This window comes from Phodopus roborovskii, unplaced genomic scaffold, assembly GCF_943737965.1.
Source record: "Phodopus roborovskii unplaced genomic scaffold, PHOROB, whole genome shotgun sequence".
Classification (NCBI taxonomy): domain Eukaryota; kingdom Metazoa; phylum Chordata; class Mammalia; order Rodentia; family Cricetidae; genus Phodopus; species Phodopus roborovskii.
The window spans coordinates 23,789,465-23,813,956 of record NW_026126563.1 but is presented as its reverse complement, the minus strand read 5'-3'; the positions used below and the strand labels follow the sequence as shown (position 1 = coordinate 23,813,956).

Here is a 24,492-nt window from a genome sequence, read left to right as displayed (position 1 = left end):
AAACAAAAGAATTCAGATGCCATGCGTGGCTTTAACCCTCGCCTAAATTTCAATCCTTTTAAGGGTGCTGAGAAAGATATCACCTCGGGGTTTCAGTTCGGGGATCACAGGCCACGATCACCCTCGGTAGAGGCAGCGCGACACAGGAGAGGGCAGAGCCCGGGCCCCTCGGGAGGATCTCCTACACCCCTCGAGTATACTGGACTCGGCCTGCAAGCCGGGCCCAAAGCGCGCGCCTAATCCCTCGTACCTGAGGGTCATAGAGAACCACGGAGCAGGACGTGCCGAAGGCCAGAAGTCCTCCAGACCCGCAATTCCAACTCAAAGCTCCTCGAACCCGGTTCGGGCAGCAAAACACGTGAGACACCTCCAGCACAGGCGCCACCATGATGCCAGATGGTCAGTGGCCGAGACACTCCCGCTCACTTCCGCCCCAGAGCGGAACTACTCTAGCTAGCCGCGTCTTCTCCCGCAGACGCCAGCCGGTCCGCATTTCCGAGGGGCCGGGGCGGGGCTAAAGCATCCCAGACCATAGGCCACGCCTCCCGGCCACGCCCCCGTCTGCTGGCGTGGTTTTCCCCCGTAGCCTCTGCCAGCCACGCGCATCTCTCCGACCGCTTCTCCGCGCGCAAACCAGGCCCGGGCGCTGGACGCGGGGCGTTCTCGAAGGAGCTCGTGGTCAGGGGCGGCTCCATCCGCCCCGGCTGCCCACAGCGGTCCCGGCTGGGCCGCGGTCTTGGCGGTGGAGCAGAAGGGCGCGAGGAAAGGACCCGCGCCCGCCCTCCATCGCGGCGAGCCCGTGGCGTCCGAGAACACGCGGAAAAGCGGATCGGTCTTTGCAGACGGGGCTCCGGAGCTGCACTGCGCGTGCGCCACGGTACTAGCCGCGGGAGGCGGCGGTAATTACCGATTGTCCTGCTTGGAGGAGGCGCGGCAACCTGGGGCCGAGGGGTGGCCGAGCTCATGATTCCGCCGCTGCTCGGCGCCCTGTAAAGGCTTCTCGGAAACAGGAGCCGGGCTAGTTCCCAGCCCCCTCGAACCGCCCTCGGGGAACCAGCGCGCGGGTCCCGGCGGCGGGACACCGGGAGAGGTGAGTTCCGCACGACTGCAGCCGGGCGGCAGAAAGGAGCCCCGCAGGCCCGGATCCACGGAGAAGGGATACTGGAGCCAAACAGGGCAACGGAGAAGGGATGCTGCGAGGGCCCCGCCTCGAGCCCCACTCGCCCCTCCCAATATAGAGTCCCCATGTGGGATTGGAAACCTAAAACTTGGGACTTTCTGCGATGGCTTAACTTTTCACCCGCATTCAAAGAAGCTACTAACGTGTTTCCTTACAGGAGCCCTCAAAAGCAAGCTTTGTGCGCTTTTCCGTTTTCTCCACTGCCTCTTTTTTTCAAGGCCTCTTGTGGTTTGATTCTAATATACCCGCAGACTTGGCCTATAAGGAGATCTGACCCTCAGCATCTTCCTTTGCCTCAAGGCGATATCTGCCCCACCCATCTGGTGACTCGCCTCCTCCCCCCCCCTCCCGGGAATGATTTCTTCCTGAGCCTTTTGTGTCTATCACGTGAATTCTCAAAACGTGAGGCCCTGAGATTGTTTGCAGGAGTCTGGTCCTATCTGGTTGTCTTTACCTCCATTTACCTGAGTGCCTAGTATGATAATCAGCACTTGGGCAACAGGGGAATTTAAGGAGCACTTCCACTGAGTTTCGCCCTTGCAAATGAGTATTACCGGCTTTTCAGATGAGGTCATGAATGTGAGAACCTGCCAAGAAACAGCTTGGAAAATGGTAGTCTGTTGCCCTATGATCCTATGTAGTTCCAAATCCCTCAGTGTCTTTTGCTAGCGACATGGGTTTAGCATCCATCCAAAGATCTGAATGTACTGTGCTGTGTGACTGAATTCTGCTTTTCAAGCTTCACTTGGAAAGGAGTGAAAACTCCTCTTCAGGCACAGGCCTTGAATCCAAACGTTATGAGATAAAACGTTCTCTAGCTAGTGTGTAGCAACTGAAGAACAATGTGGTGCGTTTTCATGAAGCTTAGTTTACTTCGCCCAAAGAACTATTATGCAGTCATTCAGACAGCTTGGGAAATCTCGATACACTGACATGAAATTGGGTCTGATTCATTGCTGACTGGAACTGTGGAGATCTCCTGTGTGTGTGTGTGTGTGTGTGTGTGTGTGTGTGTGCTCTAATCTGTTTGAAAGTGGATAGAAAATAATGTGATTCACACAACAGCAAAAACTTGGTAGAATCATGTAGGGTGGGAATAAAGGAAATGGATGTGTTGTGTCCAAGAAAAACGAAACAATTTTTGAAAATTCCAAGTGTCAGTTTTGACCTTTTTTTTTTTTTTTTTAACCTATTTCTGGGTATCTTTCTAACTTTATGAAGTGGTGGTGGTGGACATGCTTAGGTTTGGTTTTGAGCTGTAGTTCTTAGCTCAGTGAGAAGCTGACAGTGTATGTGAGCGAGCACATGGCTCTTTTCCTCTGCTGTTCTGCAGCGGGTCTAATTACTGTCTCTTTGCACGTGACTGTCCTGCATTTGCTTCAGGTGTTTTAGCATGAATGAGGCTCCTAATATCCCAGAAGTGCCGCATACTGTCCTGGTCAAAACCAATAGTGCTATGTTGACAATGTAATTAGGCATCAGTTTTGAGCATGAAGTTTCTTAAATTGGCATAGAAGTGTGGTAAAGAATTTCCCCCCTTATCTTTTCTAGGAAGGTGCAATGGCCAGGAATTTATCTGTAATCATGATCCTGACCTTTGCCCTTTGGGTCATGAATCCCCTTCATGAACTACAATCAACAGCTGCTTTCTCTCAGACCACTGAGAAAATTAATTCAAATTGGGAATCTGGCATCAATGTGGACTTGGCGGTTACCATGCAACGACATCATCTACAACAGCTTTTCTACCGCTATGGAGAGAATGATTCCTTGTCAGTTGAAGGGTTCAGAAAATTGCTTCAGAATATAGGCATAGATAAGATTAAAAGAGTCCACATACACCATGACCACCACTCTGACCACGACCATCACCCTGACCATGACCATGACCATCACCCTGACCATGACCATGACCATCACCCTGACCACGACCACCACCCTGACCATGACCATGACCATCACCCTGACCACGACCACCACCCTGACCATGAGCGACATTCTCACCGCAGCCATGCTGCTGGTGGTAAAAACAATCGGAAAGCCTTTTGCCCAGATCATGATTCTGATAGTTCAGGTAAAACTCCTAGAAGCAGCCAAGGGAAAGGTTCCCGCTCACCAGAGCGTGTGAATGGTAGAAGGAACGTCAAAGAGAGTGTGAGCACAAGTGAAGTAACCCCAGCTGTGTACAACGCTGTCTCTGAAGGAACTCACTTTCTGGAGACAGTAGAGACTCTGAAACACGGGAAACGGCCCAAAGATGTGAGCCCATCTACCCCACCCAGCATCACAGAGAAGAGCCGAGTGGGCCGACTAAGCCGGCTAGCGACTAGGAAAAGCAATGAGTCTATGAGTGAGCCTAGAAAGAGCTTTATGTATTCCCGAAACACAAATGACAATATTCAGGAGGTAAGAGAAATTCTGTGCAATATTTAATGCACTTCTTTTTCCCTCCAGGGATGAGTGAAATAAAAATAAAACAGCTGTTGTAAGAGAGGAACTTTTCTTCCGTCTTAACAAGGCTTTGGCCATAGTGTGCAGACTGTTGTAAACATCCTTGAGGACAAGCTGTCCAGAATAGTCCTGTCTGCTGAACTTCTCTGATACAAAGTTTGTTATAACTATAGAAAGATGCCAAGGTTGATTGTGGAGAATGTTTAAGGATGAATCTTAAATATATGTGTGTGTGTACACACACACACACACACACACATATACAGACAAGGTGGGATCTGAAGAGTCAGGTTAAGGTGCTGAAAACACAAGGACACCTGTGTGTCTCTCTTTGGCACCAAGATCCAACAGTGACTTATGGAGTAATTGAAGTTAAATTGGACTGAGAATGTCGGGTGGTGAAATTCCCAGATCATGTGCTTTTCTAGAATAAACTTGCCAGCACTAAATAATTTACTTTGGCTAATGAATATCAGGCCAAAAAAAAAAAAAAAAAAGGCATACGTATTAGTCTTTAATGACCAAAATGTAGGTACTTCATTCAAGCTGGTATGTGACTATGAAGTCTTTAGTAATCATAGGGCTGGTCTTATCCCTGGCAACAATAGTAATGAAATTGTTCTGAATACTGTTGGTGAAGAATTGTGAGAATCTAAAATATCTTTGTAGAAGATGAGAAACATACTATAACCAGATGAGCTCCCCCCCCCCTCCCTGCAGTAGAACAGTTTTTCTTCAAACTAAGCTTGACATCCAATTAAACTGTTGAATGCATCTGCCTGCTGGGACAGGTTTGTTTTATTAACCAGCATTGCCCTCTGCAAGAGTCATCTGTATAATTTAGAAATCGCTCATTGCAGAGAATCATCTTGCCAGGCATGTAGACAGAACTGAGTTGCGTTTTTGCAAGTAGTGTCATAGCAGGAGGAGCAACATGTCTTGGGCTTGTTTGGGCCAAGTGGAGAGCATTAATCCCAAAACCTATTTCTCAATCTCTAATGAACCCCATTTCGAAATTAAAGCTCGTTTCCTTAATAGCTTTATACAATGAGTTAACAGGCTTGTGAATCTCCAGTTATCCCCAAGCTCCTTCCAAGAGAGGTTTTCTCCCTTGGTGACTTGTGATGTGGTCACGGTAGAATGACATACCATCATTGTGACATAGTATCTTCTTCAGGCTAGAGGCAAATTCCAAAGTGCCCAAAGCAAAGCGGATTTTAACTGGCATTAATTTTATCAACAAAGTAGCTTTGGTAGAGCTTAAGGGTGGTGAGTCAGACTACATTTTGGAGTCTCCTAGTGGGAATGTCTTCTGTGATTTTTTTTGACTACCTTGTTTCCTTCAGTGCTTCAACACAACAAAGCTGCTGACATCCCATGGCATGAACATCCAGGTTCTGTTGAATGCAACGGAGTTTAACTATCTCTGCCCAGCCATCATCAATCAAATTGATGCTCGGTCTTGTCTGATTCATACAGCAAGTGAGAAGAAGGCGGAAATCCCTCAAAAGACCTATTCTTTGCAAATAGGTAAATCTGCCTTTGTCCTTAGACGGTTTTTAGTAAATATATTGAACTTTATTATTTGAGGCAATTTTTCATTTTGGCTCTAGATACAACATCTTAATTGTTTTGTGCCCTGAATGTTCTGAATATAAATTTTAAAAGTGCCTTTGCCTCCTTTAAAAAAGGCATGAGGATGGAGATGTCTCAGTGGTTTTGAGGAGCACTGACTGCTCCTCGGCCATGGCTCAGTCCCTAATGCCCACCTGGTGGCTCAGAACCATGTGTAAATCCAGTTCAGGGGATCCAGTACCCTCTTCAAACCTCCAAGGGCTCCTGAATGCATGTGGTACACAAACATATATTCTAGCATACACAGATTCATAAAATAAATCCGTTTTTAAGCATGTACAGCCTTGTATGCTAACAGCTGTAATCCCAGCATTGAAAAAGGGGCATTGTGCGTTCAAAGCTACCATGGTCTACACAGACAAGAGGCTGTCTTTAAGGAAGGGAAAGGGGAATGAGGAAGAATACCATAGTGAGGAAGAAACAAATGTTTTGTTTACTGAGGAAAATAGTTCTGAATTTGCCTCCCTCCCCTGTTTCATAGCTTAGCTGTTCTAGGAATGAAAGCCCCACTTGGATCCCAAATGAGAGTTCATCCTTGTAACTTTTTCTCTTCCTTTAATTAACATCTAAAGATTTTTTTTTCCACTAAAGCCAATTGTAGTAGCATACACTTTTAATCCCAGCACTCTGGAGGCAGAGACAGGTCTGTGAGTTAGTTCCAGGCCAGCCAGAACCACATAGTGAGATCCTGTGTCAAAAAATATTCATTTCACCACTAGGTTTACCTTCCTATCTTGAAGTCTCTTTGTGTATGAGGTTCCCCCATCTGGGCCTGCAGCGAGGTACCCTGAATTCAGTTGCTTTGTGCTTACCCGCTGTTTAATACCCTGGTCGGAAACCTCTCAGTTTACAAATTACTTGATTTCCCTCTGCTCTGATTGGTTTGCCAGCCTGGCTTGGTGGCTTCATAGCCATTTCCATCATCAGTTTCCTGTCTCTGCTCGGGGTCATCTTGGTGCCACTCATGAACCGGGTGTTTTTCAAGTTCCTGCTGAGCTTCCTGGTGGCGCTGGCTGTCGGTACTCTGAGTGGAGACGCTCTGTTACATCTTCTCCCACATGTAAGTTCTGTGATACGCCTGTCCCCCGCTGTGTTTCATCCTTAAGCATTGAATGCACAAGCATTGAGTTCGCGCTCTGTGTGTTGGTTAGAAATTTTGTTTTGATTTGATAACTTATACACGGTTTTAATCCACGGTGGTGATGGGACATTTGTTTATTTCGTTGTTTTGTTTCTGTCTGTTATTGACTACCAAATCAGACTAAGCTTTTTGAACTCACTAATTGAAGCAGAGGAATTCTGCTGAGATCTGAAGCGTGGTGACAGCAGCCACAGTGGGAGCTGCGTGCTTCCTGCTGTCGATGCAGATTTAAAGTGTGTGCTTGTTGACGTGGCCACGAAACTTAGAGGGTTCCTTCAGAATTGGATTTGTATGTTTAGAGATTCATACTTCATGACCACCAGAATGAATTTTTCTTTTTCTTTTCTTTTTTTTGTTTTGGTCTTTGCAGACAGGGTTTATTTGTGTATATTCCGCTTGCTCTGTAGACCAGGCTGGCTTGAATTCATAGAGATCCACCTGCCTCTGCCTTCCAAGTGGTGGGATTAAAGGGCAGCATCGCCACTACCAGTGGGCATGAGTTTTTCAATATACAGATCTGATAAAGTGAATTTACCTATTATTAAGTATTTGGGATAAGTCACAAGCAGGAAATATTTGGAGATCATTTTTTTTTTCCATTTTTCTTAGAGGGTTGAGGATGTGACTTAATGGTAGAGCACTTGCCTGAAATAAATAAATAAACACAGTACTGAAAAAAGAACACTTGACATAGAGATTTTCAGTTTGGTAGAAAGGAGAAGTTAACTCCTTCCTAGAAGACTGTCAATCTCATGTTGGATTCATTGAGAACTATTCTGAATGGCTGTCTCTGACCACCAAATGACAGGTGCTTAGGCAGACTCACTGCAGGAAGTACCTATGCATAGTGGGGACCCCTTGGTTAGGATGCTGCCCACCCGGTTGGTTTCCTGTCAGAAGTAGCATCGGCTAGTTGCCACTACTACATAGGCCGCAGATGCAGCACCCGGGTTCTCAGGTACATGCAGGGCCCATCCCTCTGCACTGACCAGGCTTCTCACTGGGCTGACCTGATGAGCCTTGTACGAGCCTCCAAGTGGTACCTCTAAGTAGTAGATACGAAGTAGTGCATACGAAGTCTATGTTACTGTGGCCATGGTAACACGTCAGACATGGAAAATATTCAAAGTTAACGATGGTCACCATACAGACCCACTCTGTTAAGTGTATAGAGTAGCATTCATGAAGCGCTAGGTGATTAACCGCCCACCATCCTCTTGTTTGTTTCAGTATCCGACTAATTGCTTAATTCTGAATGAGTTTGTATCTGGCAGTTTTTCTGACATACGAAACGGTGACTAAAAACTCTGCTTTTCCACTTTTAGTCTCATGCAAGTCACCACCACAGCCATAGCCATGAGGAACCATCGATGGAAATGAAAAGAGGTCCGCTGTTCAGTCACCTGTCGGCTCAGAACATAGAAGAGAGTACCTATTTTGATTCCACGTGGAAAGGTCTGACAGCTCTAGGGGGCTTATATTTCATGTTTCTTGTGGAACACGTCCTCACATTGATCAAGCAATTTAAAGATAAGAAAAAGAAGGTAAGACTCCAGCTACCAAAGATCTCCTATGCATCAGACACTTACTTAGAGTGGCCCTCTGGCGGTCTTTAGGCCCAGAATCTATAATCTTTGTGTGAGAGGCATTCGGTGCTTTTAGCCCCAGAGGTACTCATGTAGAAATTCTGCATCTTGATAACCCTGGATAGAGCAGCTGGCCTGCCTGCCCACTAATTCGCGCACCTGCCTGCCTTCTGTGCACATGTCTTAGAATAGAGGCCAGAGGTTAACATCAGGGTCCTCCTCAATTACTCTCCATCCAAACATCAGGGTCCTCCTCAGTTACTCTCCATCCACCTTCTTATTTGAGACAGGCCTCTGTCAAACCTGGAGCTTGCCAACTTGGCTAGGAAGCCCTGGGGATCCTCGTGTCTTTATCTCCCCAGCACTCAGATCCCAGGCACACATCATCACGTGTGGTTTTGGGATTCTGGATATCTAAACTCAGGTCCTCATGGTTGCACAATAATCAGTTTACCAACTGAGCTATCTTCTAGCCCCAACCCTAAGTTTGCCATCTTTATTCCTTGTATTTCTTAGACAATAAGAGAAAGGCTAAAGGTCTGTGTACAGGTGTAGCTGAACCCAAAGCAGAGACCTGGTATTAGAGACCACAGTGTTATGGATATATCGTTAGTATGTGTTGGTTTTAAATTAATTGCACTATAGCTATGGTTCTGTTGTGTTTCAAAGAATCATGACTTGTAAGTGTATTCTTTGCAAATTGGACCATAAACTATTCTGAAGCCAAGTAGAGGCTCTTTATTTCTGATAGTAATAAGTTTGAATCATAAGGTGGTCTTCCTCTAATGTGGTCAAGCAGCTCAGTCAAAAGACTGGCAGAAGAGCTGGGTGGTGGTGGTAACATGCCTTTAGTCCCAGCACTCGGGAAGCAGAGACAGGTGGATCTCTGTGAGTTTGAAGCCAGCCTGGTCTACAGAGTGAGTTCCAGGACAGGCTCCAATGCAATACAGAGAAACCCTATCTCGAAAAACAAAAACAAACAAAACAAAAAAAGACTGGCAGAAGAACTCTTAAAATGATGAGTACAGCAAGCATGGCTGTACTCTCAGCTTGCCAAAGCCAGCCTCAGCTGCATAGTGAGTTTGAGACCAGACAGGCCATGTGGCACCTGTCTCGTTTTTTTGGTGTTTCAAGACAAGGTTTCTCTTTGTAGTTTTGTAGACCAGGCTGGCCTCCAACTCACACAGATCCACTTGCCTCTACCTCCCAAGTGATGAGATTAAAGGCATGTGACACCACCACCCAGACTTAAATTTTTTTTTTAAATAAAAACCAGACAAGTGCTCTGATTCAACACTTTTTTGTTTTGAGGGTGGGTAGTAGTGAGTCCTTTATCTTTTTATTTACACCAGTGCTGTAGCTCATCTACAATTTCCAACTTTGGTTTCTTTAAAATAGAGCAAGAGGTTACATGCTGAACATAGATGTTAGATTTTGAAAATATTACATTTTAAACCATGGACACCTGGCATAAATTAGCCTTTTTTTTTTTTTTTTTTTTTTTTTTTGGTCAGAACCTGCCTTTGAATCTTAAATGCATTCAGCTTCAGCTTCTGTGTTCACAGAAGTAACTATTCTCACTGTCATTTTGGAGTTTAAGCAACATGTAATTAAGTTGTGCAATTATACAACCAGCAGGGCTGGTATGGAAAAGCCTGAAAGTGAAGCGGAGCTGGCTCTGACTGAGCGGCAGGCTCGAGGTGGGAAACGAGCACTGTGAACGGAAGTGTGGTCGCCTCCATGCTATGAATATTTACCCTCAGGGATCTCGTATGGTAGGCTGGGCAGGGTGACACACTCCTGCAATCCCCATGCACAGAAGTCGGAAAAAGGAGTACCCTGAGTTTAATCCCAGCCTACATAAATGAATTTTGTGACAGCATGGACTACATAATGAGACAGATTTTCAGGTGGTGGTGGCACGCTCAGGAAGCAGAAGCAGGCAGATCTCTGAGTTCGAGGCCAGCCTGGTCTACAGAGCCAGGACAGGCATGGCTATTACACAAAAAAACCCGTGTCAAAACAAAACCCCCCAAAAAACAGATTTGTTAAAAGTCATGTGTTACAGATATGAATCCTCTGTTTAATGGACCCAAGTTTTGAGGGAAGACTTAAATAAAATAGCTTCCTCCTGAGGTAGACATGGAGTCACATGCCTGTAATCTCAGCACCTGGAAAGGTGGAGGGAGGAGGATTAGACTAGAGAAATAGTTCACTGGTTGCTCTTCTAGAGGTCCTGAGTTCAATTCCCAGAAACCACATGGTAGCTCACAAGTATCTGTAATCAAATCTGGTGCCCTCTTCTGGTGTTTAGGCCAAAGAACACAGTATACATAATAAATGTTTTAAAAAAAAGATCTCAGGGTCATCTTCATCTGCATACCAAATATGAGGCCAGAGTATGAGATACCTTGTCCCAAAAGACAATACAAATGAAAGAATAGCTTCTTTATTCTTTTCATTTCTTCAAATTTTAAAAGATTTTTATTGTTTTGTATGTATGAATATTTTGCCTGCATGTATGTATGTGTACCATATGTTTCTTGGCGCCTGTGGAAATCAGAAAAGGCATCAGATTCCCTGGGACTAGAGTTACTGGTGTTTGTGAGCCACATGCGGGTGTTGGGAGCTGAACCCAGGTCCTCTGCAAGAGTAGCAAATGATTTTAAGCCATGAGCCAACTCTCCAGCTCAGCCACTTCATTTTAATGTCCAAAAATCATGATCCATGTGACTGTTTCCATTGCTACACTCAGACTGGTTGAAAGAAATGTCCTATTTTTTATATCCTTTGGAATTCTTCTTAGCTTTACAGATACGATCAGGAGCTAGAGAGTATATAAAGAATATATACTTCCTTAGAACCCAAGTTTCTTCTCCAGCATCCATATAGGGAGCTTCTAGCCACCTATAACTCCAGCTCCAGGGAATCCAATGCCCTCTTTTGACCTCTGTAGGCACCTGCACTCATGTGCACATACCCATACACAGACACACACATATACATAATTAAAAATAGTAAAAGGAAAATTTTTTTTAATTTGTTCTCTTTTTACCTAGGGGATACTTGAAATTTGGGCTTGTGAGGTTTTGATTAATTTTTACTGTTTATTATCATTATATTATTATTATTATTATTATTATTTTAAGGCAGGATGATTTCTCTGTGTAGCCCCTGGATGTCTTATTTTCTCTGTAGACCAGGCTGGCCTTGAACTCAGAGAAGATCTGCCTGCATCTGCCTTCCAAGTGCTGGTTTGAAGGATGTGCACCATCACTCCTGACTCTGTGTTTCTTTTTCAAACACCCTGATTTGTGTAATATCTTTATTTTAGTTAGCTCCAATGTTTTAATTACATTTAGGTGAGGGAGGGCACGTACCTGCATGCCATGATGCACATGTGGAAGCAAAGAGGACGACTTAATTGCCTTATACCACATGGGTCCCAGGGACAGAGATCAAGCTTGGCAGCAAGTATCCTTTATCCACTGTGCTAGCTCATCAGCCCTAGTTTTCAATTCTTACATCAATTTTGCCTAACTGCACTCTAAAGGACAGGCGACTCTGTAAAATACAGCAGTTTATTTCCCAATTGTGGGAGTCACCAGTGAACTTGAGGCAGGTGTTGGGCCAGGGCAGCAGCAATGTGATCTTCGTATTGCTGAGATTAGTCACAGGGAAGTTGGTTGTCCCTATTTGAAGACATCCAGTCGAAAATAATCGGGAAGATCCGGGACATCTGTGTCCTGTGCACTTCTCTCTGCCCACTTTGAGTCTTGGCACGTAGTAGATGATGATGAATGCTTATGAAGTGGAGGAAACATGAGACATCAGAAGGTACTCCAGGTAGTCCTCACCGAGTTTTGCAAACATTACCTGTTCTGTTCCCATCATAGAAAATGTTGGGTTTCTTTTTAAAGATCATTCAGGTCTTATTGCTACTTAAATTTTTTTTTCCCTCATAAGGATAAGTAAAATTTTAAAAAAATACTGTATAATGAGAGTCAGAAGCAAGAGGGTATTTCCCCTAAGGAGTCCAAGCTGTGCCCAGAGCATCTGTGTGGCAGGTGTGGTCAGTCACCTGCATCGTGTCGGTGGGAAATCTTCATTCCAATTAGTCACTGCTCACCTATACAGCACTTTGACCTCACAAATCCTTTCCAACTGTGAAAGCTACAGCTCTCACTAGGAACCAATCTCTGTGACATCCCACGGTCTCCATCAGATCCAGCTTTGGTCAATATGTCCACAGTCTTTCCATTTCCCCAACCATTTTTGCTGTCATGCTTGTCCAGGCCGAAGTTGTCTCCCCTCCTCCCCAGCCTGTCTACATAGATTCCGTCTCCCTGCCTACTCTATTGATACAAAACAGGCTGTGCCCCAAACCTCAGCTCAGAATCCTCCAGTGATTTCCTGTTGCTCTGTAGATAAAGGCCACTCTCAGCAGGCTCTGTGTTACCTGGCCTGCAGTTTTAACTCTAACCCAACCACCTTTTAGAGAGAGGGTCTGCAGCTGCCTTGCCTCCAATAAACACATGGACGCTATCTTAGTTACAAAACTATTGGCTGCTGGCTTGTGCTTCTTATTGGCTAGCTCTGTCTTAATTATTAACCCACTTCTATTAACCTGTATTTCCACGTTGTCTTGGCTTACTGAAAAACGCCTTGGCATGTCCTTTCTTCTCTAATGATGATTCTGTTTGCCTACCTTTCCCAGAATTCTCCTTGTCTCCTGGACCCACCTATCTTCCTGCCGCATTGGCCACATTGTTTTATTCATCAACCAATAAGAGAAACATATACACAGAAGAACAATCCCCATCAGGGTCCTTTCAGACTATCATGAATTTCTTTTAGTTCCAGGCAAGAACTGGATCTTTGCTGTTTGAGGGCCTTCCCTCATGCTTAAAAAACTCCCTACAAATCCTGCCTCCCCATCCTTCACTCCAAAGTCCTGCTCACCCTTACATTTTGTTTCAAGTGCTGAATTTTTGAAGAACACATCCTGAAACTCCTTCAGGTCTTGTTATACACTCTGATAGCACACTATGGTTTTCTTTTATCAAATGTATCCATGATTATAAGCAAAGAATTGCATGATCCTCATCTGCCTTAAAGCTCCTGTCCTCTGGGAAACAGCTGCAAGACAGTGGTGACTAGGTGTGTCTTGCTCTTTAAATGTAATGTAAATAATAAGTATTATTTGTGTGATAATTTCTATAATTAAAAATACTGTCTTCTATGTAAATAGATAATGCACAGGCTTGATTGTTCAGTGCGGCCTCTGCAACATAAACGTTCTCAGAGTAGAAATGTGGCCCAGTGGTAGCTTTGTTGCTCTTGCAGAAGACCGAGTTTGGGTCTCAGAACCCACTCAGGCAGCTCTGCCACCTTGAGCTCCCATGCTCTCACACATGCACACAGACAGAGAAATGAAAACTAATGTTAGCACTGTTTTACTAAGGAAAAGTACTTTAGTTTTCATAACAAAAAAATACCAAAAAGTGTAGGTTTCGATGTCCAAGAAGTGGCCCGGAGATAAGCAAGCTTGAAGGAAATGGCTGTAACTGGCCCTAAATGTGTAACACCGGTAGAGTTTGTCAGTTTCGATGTAGGGATGAATCACCCCGGATCTAATTAAAGTCCACACTCTGAATCATTGCCAGTCCTCTTGTGCTCCAGGATGTGCAGTTCTAACACTGACCACATGACCCACTGCAGTAGCTGGTGCAGGCCACACAGGAAGATTGACTGTGGTATTTCTCTTAATTTGGGCATCCTTTGCCTTTTTGATAGCTAATACAGCAAAAGGCCATACTAGGTGCTAAACAAACGAGCCGACACCCAGTCCTTGGAGGGTTTTGGTTTCCTCTAGGTGTGTCAGCTCTGTTGCCTCCTCTGTTTTGCTTGCCTGGTCTTTGCTTGGGTGTGCCGCTAGGGGTTGGACCCAAGGTCCCCACTCTGGTACGCAAGTGCTCTGACCCCAGCTACAGCCCCAGCTGTAGCTGTGCACGTAAGCAAATCAGCTGTCTCAAACTGTTGCTCTTCCTGGCTGTTTCAGAATCAAAAGAAACCCGAAAATGATGAGGATGTGGAGATTAAGAAGCAGCTGTCCAAATACGAATCTCAGCTTTCCACAAATGAGGAGAAGATGGATACAGGTGAACGTAAGTCTTCCAAACAGATTGGCACTGGGACACAGGGCAGCTGGAACCGTCTGGAAGAGATGGGTCTGTGACCTGTTTTTTTGTTCCCTAAAGTATCTCATGATTTTTAAAAATTATCTAACCGTTTTCAGCAGGCTTCGGATCCACAGGCTTGGGTGGCTGGTGCCCAGGAAATGAGCATGGCACAATAGAGCTAACACTGTCAACTTACTGTGGAAGTGAGGAGGGGAGGGGAGGGAGGGAGGGCACATACAGCAGACACCCCAGCTGTGGCCCAGGCTGTGAGTGCTCTTCAGGCCTCTAAGCACTTAGTCTCCTGAGGACAACTCAGTTGATGTGAGACTAACAGAAATCCTGTTTATTTGCTACGAGATAGAGTTGAGCTTTAGCAGGTGTTGGCTGTGGCCATATGTGGCTCAGTGTGTCAAAGGCCTTCCTCCGCGCCTCTCATTGAGTCATAGGAACTGCCACAGAGTAATCACTGCTGGAGGGTTCATGTGTGAATGTCTGTTTTATGAATTCTTTGCCTGGGGAAATAGAAACAAATGCCTGCTCTCCCCACCCACCCAAGACAGAGCCAATGACAAGCCCAAGTATGGTTTCACCAGAACCTAACTTGGGGAATGAATGAGCTTTTTTGGCTTATAGGAACATGGGTGGCCCCAAAGCATCCATACCACCCAAAATTCTCCCCATAGCTGCGTGGATGGACTCTCCCTTCAGTTAACTTTCCATCCTCCATACACTCACCCCTTCAGAGATCATAAGACTATATACAATTAGGGCAGAGTAACATACACCTGGCTGGAATCTCAGGCAAGGGGCCAGCAACACCCTCCAATGCCTCCTGCACTGCAGGGCCATCACTAGTTAACTGCTCAGTCTCGGGGGTCAGTGTTCCCCCAGCTGTGCCTCCAGGGACTTGGTGTGAGTACAGTTACATATTGCCGGCACCCTCTCGCTTCCTTCCGAAGTGAGAGCTGAACTGGAGTGACATCATAAGGGAAGTACCCTTGTTACAGACACTCAAGTGAACTTCCTCTGAGTCCAAGAAAGGGACTTGTGTGTCTTTTTCTTTCTACTCATTTAGAGTCACGGTTTTAAGTGTAGTTTTAGGGAGTTTCACAATTGCATACTTGTATCACAGAGTCGACTAACTTCTTGAAGGCAGATGTTTTCTGATGTTTCCCTGTGTCTGTCTGCCGGAACAGCTGGGACAGCTGGGCCTAGGGTCACATGCCAGTAATCCCAATATTTAGGGGCTTGAGGCAAGAAGATTAGGAGAGTGAGGCCAGCCTGGGCTACACAGCAAAACTCTAAAACAAACAACCCATAATACTTAACACAGGACAGGAGCTCAACAGTTAGCTGCTGACTCAGCTTGTGGGTAAGCAAGCTTCCCAGTTCACTCTGCATTTTCCAACTGAAACACATTGACTCTTCTCTGTGGCTGATACTTTAGGGTTCTGAGTGGACTTCAGTGAAGTTTGTAATGATAGGACCAGAAAAGTGGTCAGGGGGACACTTCATAGGATGAAGACTAGCCTTGCTGTCACAGTTTACTTTTTCTTTGTCCAAGCAGATAATCAATGTGGAATGTGGGTAAGAGCCACCAGGCCCAGCCAATAAATGTTTCTTGTCGATGATGATAAAGTAATTTAAGGTTGTTTTGTTGTTGTTGTTGTTGTTTTCCTTGAATTTTGTCACCTGATAAATAGGAAGTCGACTGATAGGTCTATACTTTTTTTGGTTTGTTGTTGATTTTGTTTTTTTTCTAGACAGAGTTTCTCTGTGTAGCCCTGGCTGTCCTGGAACTCACATAACCCCACCTGCCTCTGCCTCCCAAGTGCTGGGATGTAATTGTTTTTAATGAGAAAACCCCGTTAAGGGATCATCAGGGGGACAGTTATGGAGAATACTGCTTGAAGCCTTTTATTCGGGGTGAGGATGTGGCTCCACTGGGAGCTCTTGCCTGGCATGCCTGAAGCCCTGGGTTCCGTTCCCAGCACCACGTAAAGCCAGGCTTTGAGCCAGGTGGTAGTGGTGTGGTGGTAGCTGTGACTGCACACCTTTAATCCCAGAACTCAGGGAGCAGGTTTCTGAGTTCCAGATCAGGCTGGTCAAGGAGAGAGTTCTAAGACAGCCACCGTCCACAGAGAGAAACCCTGTCTCAAAAAAACAAAAACTAAACAAAAACGGGCTTTTTGCAAGCCTGTAATCCAGCACTTGAGAGGTGATGACAGGCATCGGGAGTTCATGGTCATCCTCGGATACATAACAATTGAAGAATAGCATGGGCTATATGGAGCCTTGTCCCAAAAACCTAAAGTAAAAATAAGCTCTGAGCCTGGCTGTTGGTGGAACTGGACCCCTCTCTTCCCAAGCCTGGGCCATTTCCTCTATGAATCTTCTGCTCTAGATAGCTAGGAAGGGGATTGCCTGCCTTGTGACTGTGGTCTGCAGAATGCCTTTGTTGGTACTGAAAATTTTTAAATCATACAGGAGTTTAAAAATGTGTTCACCAGGGGGCTGGAGTGATGGCTCAGCAGTTAAAAGCACTCACTGGCTGCTTTTCCAGAGGACCTGGATTCAACTCCCAGCACCAACAGGCAGTTCACAACTGTCTGTAACTCCAGTTCCAGGGAACCCAAAACCCATGGCGAAACACTACTGCATGTTTGAGAAAAAAAAAAAAAAAAACTGGAATGGAAAAATATGTTCACTACACACATCCCTTTCTCTCGACCCAGAGGACTGTGTTAAAGTCACTGTCATAGTTCACAGGATAGGCACCTAGGCACTGCAGATAATTTGGAAGCTAAAATTCTGCATTTCATGTCCTGACTAAAACTTGGATGTGTCGCAGTGAGATCCCCTCATCTCTCACTTTGCAGTCTGTGACAATTACAAGTCCTGATACTGATAGAGAGGGAGAGGAAAATGGAGTGTGTCTGAAGAGGGCTGAGTTTCAGATGGGCTGTGGACAATTTGAGAGAGATTTTTTTTTTTAATTTTTATTTTCAGTTTCTCATTTGTAAAAGTACCATACACCACTGTTAGTAATCATAACAGTTTTAGAGATGCGTGATTGGACAGAAAAGTCAGAGAAAGTGAAAAAACACTAGCATTTTACTGTTTGAGAACAATCCTGTTCTAAACAATTTTAAATCAACATGTCAAAATGCATTTACAATTTTGAAAATTTCCCTGTAATTAAAAGTAAGTCAGTAAGCTGGATGATGGTGCCGGGTGCCTCTAATTCCAGCACTTGGAGGCAGAGACTGGCTGATCTCTGGGAGTTCTAAGGCCATCCTGGTCCACAAAGGGAGTTCCAGGACAGCCAGAGCTATTACACAGAGAAACCCTGTCTGGAAATGAAATGAAATGAAATAAATAAATAAATAAAGGTCATTAGAGACAGGGGGGAACTAAGAGGAAAAAGAGCCAGTAAGATGGGTAGCTTAGCTGACAAGGGTGCTGAATATCAAACCTAATTATCTGAATTCAATCCTCAATCCGTGACCCACTTGATAGAAGGCAAGACAAGTCTAGACAGTTGTCTTCTGACGTCCCCATACATGCCGTGTGCCACCAACTCCCGTGCATGCTAAAATAAATAATGTAATTAAACATTAAACTCTTTATTTGATGAGATAGGATCTCTCACTGTGTTTCTTGGGCTGATCTTGAAGCCAAGTAACCCTCCCTCAGCTTCGATAGTGCTAGAACTATGCACTTGAAACCCTTCTTAGCATGTGATATATTTCCCTTTGGAGAATGGCTTAGAACCTGTTGGCATTCCTCATCAATGCTGTGCTACTGCTTTATCTTGCAAGGAGAGCTGAGAGCCACCAGGCCTAGAGATGATCAGTCATCAGTGGGACATCAGCAAGCCTTTTCTGTTTGGTTCCAGCGTTCTTTATGTTTGTCCCTAGGACCTGAAAGTTATCTACAAGCGGACTCCCAGGAGCCCTCCCCGTTTGATTCCCAGCAGCCAACAGTGTTGGAAGAGGAAGAGGTCATGATAGCGCATGCACACCCACAAGAAGTCTACAATGAATATGTGCCCAGGGGCTGTAAGAACAAGTGCCATTCACACTTCCATGACGCCCTGGGCCAGTCGGATGACCTCATTCACCACCATCACGACTACCATCACATCCTGCACCACCACCACCACCAGAACCACCACCCCCACAGCCACAGCCAGCGCTACTCTCGAGAGGAGCTGAAGGATGCTGGCATTGCGACATTGGCCTGGATGGTGATCATGGGCGATGGGCTGCATAACTTCAGTGATGGCCTTGCAATCGGTATGCTGCTGCATAGCTGGTCCTTGATGGTTGGCCTGGAATAGTACATTAAATGCTCATTCAAATTTAACAAAACATAGATTAATTTAGGTGAGGATGTTGACTTCCAAAATTACCAAAATATCTTTTTGTTTACTTTGTGACAATGAAGTAATTACTAATAATCTAGGATCTGTGCCGCTGGGGGTCTGTTCTCCTTCCCACAGTCACTTAGGCTGACACGAGAGGAACTGATAGGTAATTGGTCAGCAGAAGAAATTAGCTTTTTAGGTGGGAGGGGCTCCGTCTTGGGCCTCCTTGTGGAATGGTAAAAGGATACATGTACACAGGTCTGATGACATCATGAATTCCTCTGAGGCCAGTGAAATGCTTATGCACTTCTGACTGCAGAGGGCTTTCCTCTAATCAGATCAGTGTTTTATATGATAGCAGACCCTTCTCCAGTTTGTAGATAGCAGCTCATTGCTAGACAGTTGAACCTTTCCTTCCCTGTCACACATGCCTGTGCTTCCCAGGGAAATTTAGGCCCAATAAGATGTGCTCTGAGATTTCTTATAAAGAACATAGGGGTTGAGGCTTGAGAGATAACTCAGGAGGTAAAAGCACTTGCCACCAAACCTGCTACCTGAGTTCCATCCCTAGCATCCACATCAGGAAAGGAGAGCCTCAACTCCCACAAGTTGTCCTCAGACCTCCCAAGTACCATAGTCACACAAGTAGAATAAATATGTATTTACATATTGATTTTTCTATGTGGCTCTGGCTGACTTGGTGGTCCTTATGTACACCATGCTAGTCTCAAACTCACAGAGATCCTCCTGCCCCTTCCTCCAAGTACTGTAATTATAGATACATAACGTCATGGCTAACTTGTAACTTTTTTTCTTTTTTAGTAAGAATATAAAGGTTGAGGTGGGGAGATGGTATTTATACACAGCCAGAATTTAATGTCATTGTTTTTCTGTCATTTTCTGTCTGACAAGATTTCAGAACTCCCAGCCCAACCTTTCTTGGCTTTATTTACACAGGTGCTGCCTTCACTGAGGGCCTGTCCAGCGGACTGAGCACCTCTGTTGCTGTGTTCTGTCATGAGCTGCCTCATGAATTAGGTAAGAGGAGCTTGTGGACCGCTTTTCCTGTGAGAATGAGGTGTGCTGCTCTTGGGGCCCGGCTAAGGAGCACTCTAGTGGCATCTTCATAGCCTTCGGCTTCCCACTGTGTGCTCATCTAACTGCCCTTCTTTCTCACTGGACACAAAATTGCTTGCAGCCAGAATTCTGACCCTACAAGTACATGATGCCTGTGTGGGCTTGTCCATCAGTACCTGGGCCCCTGCCGTATCCATTCTTTACCAAGTCTCTTCCTGTGCTGACATCCTGGGGACATGAGTGGTTGTGGACCTACAGTAGAGTGTACAGGACTGTCATCCCAGCACCTGGGAGGTAAAGGCAGGAGGAAGAGGAATTGAAGGTGGTCCTCAGCCACATAGTTTAAGGCCAGCCTGTCTCCCACCACCACTACCCCCAAAAGAGAACTGCAGCGTATACAGGAACACTTCTAAAATTAAGTCAGGAATTTAAGAAAGAGGGTCTAGCTTGTGTGGTAGGTAGCTCCATGGTAGAGCATTTGCCTAGAGAGAATCCATGGCACCCCAGATTTAGTTCCCAGTACCACCTACAAAAACAGAGTCTGGATTGATGAATCAGTGGTAAGAGCACTTGCTGTGAAAGCATGCGTTCAGATCCCAGCACTGGGTGTGTCCCTGTAACAAAGTGCTTTGGAGGATGGAGACAGGAGGCTCATTAGGGCTTGCTGACTGCCAGCTAGCTCAGGGTCCGGTAAGAGACTGCCTCAGAGGAGTAAGGTGGAAAATCCTAAGGGCAGGAAAGCTGACCCTCACATCTGACCTTGAGTGCCTTCATTCATACGCATGCCCAAGCGTGGGTGCACGAGCACATGCACGCGCGCGCGCGCGCACACACACACACACACACAGAGAGAGAGAGAGAGAGAGAGAGAGAGAGAGAGAGAGAGAGAGAAGTGTAATGTCTTAGAGCTGAAGGAAAGGAGTCAGGGAGTTGCACTTCTAGTCACTCTACAATTTGAGAACTCCCTGGGTTGTTTGAGTTCCAGTTCATGTGCTGGTGTCTCCTCTCGTGGGCACATGTTGATTCACACACTCTGACACTTTTTCACTTTTGTTCCTTGGCATGTTTGCAGCCATTCAGAAGGCTTCCCATCATTCCACGGGGCACATGCATACGTACGCCTGTGTCTCCCTTTGGTCCCGCATTCTCAGTCCTCCCTGCCCTGGGAAGTTTAACCACTTCCATCTCGTGACTCAGTAGCTCTTGTTAGGTATTCCCTTTATGGGTTCAGTTGCTGATCATGTGAGCTCTGCAGCGCCCTCTGTTGCCATTTGTTTTGTTGTTGTCTGTTTCAGTGTTTTTGAGATTCGGTCTCATGTAGCCCAGGCTAGCCTTAAGCTCACTGGGTAGCTCAGGATAACTGAACTCCTGCTGCTCCTGCAGTGTCAACCCCTTTAAAGACAGTACAAGGATACAGCAGACATCACGGACACAGAAGAACCCTTCAGAAATGTTAGATAATTCTTAGGTTTGTAGAACTGTTGGGGTGACTACACTCACTATCAATGTTCTAGCCCTCATACTCTTCCTTTGTGTTCCCCTTTAGAAAACTCAGACTTTTTAAATCTAAGACCTCTCTTAGGCGTGTGTTAAAATTATCCCCGATGACTTTGCCCTCGTTTGTTTTTTTCTGTTGTAGGTGACTTTGCTGTTTTGCTAAAGGCCGGCATGACCGTCAAGCAGGCTGTTCTCTATAATGCCCTGTCAGCCATGCTGGCGTATCTTGGAATGGCAACAGGGATATTCATCGGGCATTATGCAGAAAATGTTTCTATGTGGATATTTGCACTTACTGCCGGCTTGTTCATGTATGTCGCTCTGGTTGACATGGTAAGTTTCCAAGAAGTCGGAGGCATTGACAAAGTGAAACCGGAAGTGTTCAGTAAAAGTTATTGCAGGGCCTGGAGAGGGCTCAGCTGCTGAGAGCACATACTGTTTGTTGTTCCTGAGGGCTAGGGTTCTGTTCCCAGCAATCTTTTTCTTTTTTTTTTTTTTTAATTTATTGCAAAAGTGGTGGTAAGTTCCCGTGATGCAAAGGGACTCTGGATCCCTAAGGATGAGAGTTAAGCGTGTAAGTACCTTTGAGTGTAAGTACCCTTTGAGTGTAAGTACCTTTGAGTGTAAGTACCCTTTGAGTGTAAGTCCCTTTGAGTGTAAGTACCTTTGAGTGTAAGTACCCTTTGAGTGTAAGTCCCTTTGAGTGTAAGTCCCTTTGAGTGTAAGTACCCTTTGAGTGTAAGTACCCTTTGAGTGTAAGTACCCTTTGAGTGTAAGTACCTTTGAGTGTAAGTCCCTTTGAGTTCATTGTTTTCACTGTTGGTCACTTACACACTTTCTCCTACCCAAGGGTTTCCAAGAAACCCATGAAAACCCATTTCCTTGTTCTACCTTTTCAGAGTAGAATTAGGTCCTGAATTGTCTATAAACTCGAAGTAAACCCAGCCCAAGCCAATGTTGTCAATAGGCTATGCTTAAAATTCCCTTATTGACAAAGTAAAATTCTTTTGTCACCAACTCCACCTAGGATGAAATCTTGCTAAACTTGTATTTTAAGGAGGGTGAGAGTTTCCCTCTCTGCGTTAGAAGTGAACCTTAAACTGGTCAGTGATGGCACATGCCGTTCATCCCGGCATTTGGGAGGCAGAGGCGGGTGGATCTCTGAGTTCCAGGTCAGCCTGGTCTACAGACCAAGTTCCAGGACAGCCAAGGCTACACAGAGAAAACCTGTCATGGGGAAAAACAAACAAAAAGTTCTAGACATGGACCTTAAACATGCAGACAGTATCTGAAACAGGGACGTCAGCATCACATCTCATTAACAGTGGGCTGAGTATTGACCTGCTCAGAATGCCACAATAGTCATTGTCGTTTATAGTCAGCTGCTAGGACATGCTCAAGTCTGTGCCCTACCAGAGTCAGTGTGCATATAAAAGTTGAGTTCTTGGGAACTGATACATACTTTATCCAGCCCCAATCAACACGACCGTACCGATTCTTCTAGAGCCTGTCTGTACTTCTGGAAGCTCAACTGATGCTTTTGCCTCCTTCAGGTGCCTGAGATGCTGCACAATGACGCTAGTGACCACGGATGCAGCCGTTGGGGTTATTTCTTCCTGCAGAATGCTGGGATACTTCTGGGTTTCGGAATTATGTTACTCATTTCCATATTTGAACATAAAATTGTGTTTCGTATAAATTTCTGATTAGGTTCTAAACCCTAGCGTAGCTTGAAGAAGCGCTGCTGGTATGTAGTTGGAGTAGTGATAGAAATATGACCACATGCTGTGGTACACAGCATGTAAAACTCGTGGATTTTGTGATTTTCATATCATATTTTGCCATTTGTTACATTGGGCAACATAAAGGTACGTTTTAATATTTAAGTTGTTCTGTTTTGGAAATGTAAATTCTATGTGCCATGTACCAGTGTTACCAGTCTATTGTATGTTTTGGCATGATATGTTCTGTGTATTTTAAAGACAGTGTCTTTAATAATACTCTTTTGTATAAGTTTAATATTAGTTCCCTGCTGGAGTCCGGTCCCTGCAGACCTGGTAGCGGTGAGGAAGGGTGGGCACGGACGGAGCCACAGATGCCAACAGTTTGGACTGAGTGTAGCCAAGAAATAGGAGGAGGGGAGAAGAACTGGAGGGCTGGCGAGGTGTCCGTTGCTTAGAAAAATCACAAAATTGGTTACAATGTAGAGTACATCCGTGAACATCTGTCATATTGTTAATGTTCCTGTAAAAACAGTCAGCACTTTGATAGCCTTAAGTTGGTTGTGTATTTGCTTGTATAGTAGAGGTGTCTAAATGTATTTTTAATCTAAGCAATGTGTCAGTTGACAGAAACCAGGATTTTAAGTCTGTATATGGAGATAGTAACTAGTGTGTGTCACCAGAAGACTTGGTTTTCACCAAGGGATGTTACCCTCAGTTATGTGACTGGGTGTTCTGGTTGCCTAGGTCCCCAAATGGCAGGTATTAAAACCTTGATCCAGTGAGGACATTAAGACCCATTCTGAATATATTTGGACTTCTTGGATTCAGAAAGCACTTGCTCTCCTTCAGTGCTTTAAAATGTCATTGTGAGCAACTGTCCTATTACGTACAGCGCTGTAGATACATTAGGGCTGCCTGTAGCACTGTCTAGATGTTTCTTAAGAAAATAAAATTGTCAACTCAATGTCAGGCACTGTGTTCTCTTTCTTCTCGACATCTAACCTACTGTTAAGCATGCAGTTGAGGAGTGCTGGGTCTGTCCACACTGACTTCAGAAGTGAAAACTAAACCCATTGAAAAGATGTCCAGGCTGGCATAGTGGCACAGGCCATTAATCTCGGCACTTGGGAGGCAGAGGCAGGTGGATCTCTATAAATACAAGACTAGCCAGGACTACATACTAAGACCCTGTCTCAACACAAAACTTCTCCCTTTCTCCTCCTACCCACCCACTCTTCATCTCTATAAAGTTGAGATATCCAAGGACTGGAGAGATGGCTCTGTGGGTAGGAGCCCTTACTGAACAGCAGGAGGAACTGAGTTCACAGCCCCAGCACCATATAAAAGGTTAGGCATGGCAGTGTACTCTGTGTAACTCCAGCAGTAGAAGGGCCAGAGACAGCAAGGTATTACAGTTTGCTGACCACCAACCTAGCCAAAACAGTTTCAGTAAGAAAGATTCTTGTCTCAAGGGAGTAATGAAGTGTTATAGAACAGGGCACCTGATGCTCTGGCATACTCAATACATGTGTGCAGACACACCAAAAGTTAAAATGTCTTGTAGTTATGGTTTGAACAGGAAATGTCCCCCATACAGTCATGCTTGGACACATGGTCCCCTGCTGGTGGTGCTTTGGGGATAGGTTGTGA

The 24,492-nt window shown here is 45.2% G+C and overlaps 2 protein-coding genes across 2 annotated transcripts in view; one reads left to right on the top strand and one right to left on the bottom strand.

The window, feature by feature from the left end:
• Elp2 (elongator acetyltransferase complex subunit 2) overlaps positions 1–469 on the bottom strand; it is a 32,918-nt gene extending 32,449 nt beyond the window's left edge. Inside the window, exon 1 of the mRNA XM_051202072.1 lies at positions 251–469. Within this exon, the coding sequence (XP_051058029.1) occupies positions 251–388 (138 nt within the window). The 5' untranslated portion in view covers positions 389–469. The remainder of the gene's footprint in view (positions 1–250) is intronic.
• Positions 470–667: 198 nt separating this feature from the next.
• Slc39a6 (solute carrier family 39 member 6) lies at positions 668–23,806 on the top strand. The gene is made up of 10 exons (XM_051202073.1): positions 668–1,090; positions 2,732–3,586; positions 4,978–5,161; positions 6,157–6,326; positions 7,733–7,951; positions 14,055–14,160; positions 18,096–18,473; positions 19,502–19,582; positions 21,261–21,451; positions 22,672–23,806. Exons 2-10 carry the CDS (start codon positions 2,741–2,743, stop codon positions 22,822–22,824), a joined length of 2,328 nt encoding a protein of 775 aa, XP_051058030.1. The 5' UTR covers positions 668–1,090; positions 2,732–2,740; the 3' UTR covers positions 22,825–23,806.
• Positions 23,807–24,492: the final 686 nt, after the last annotated feature.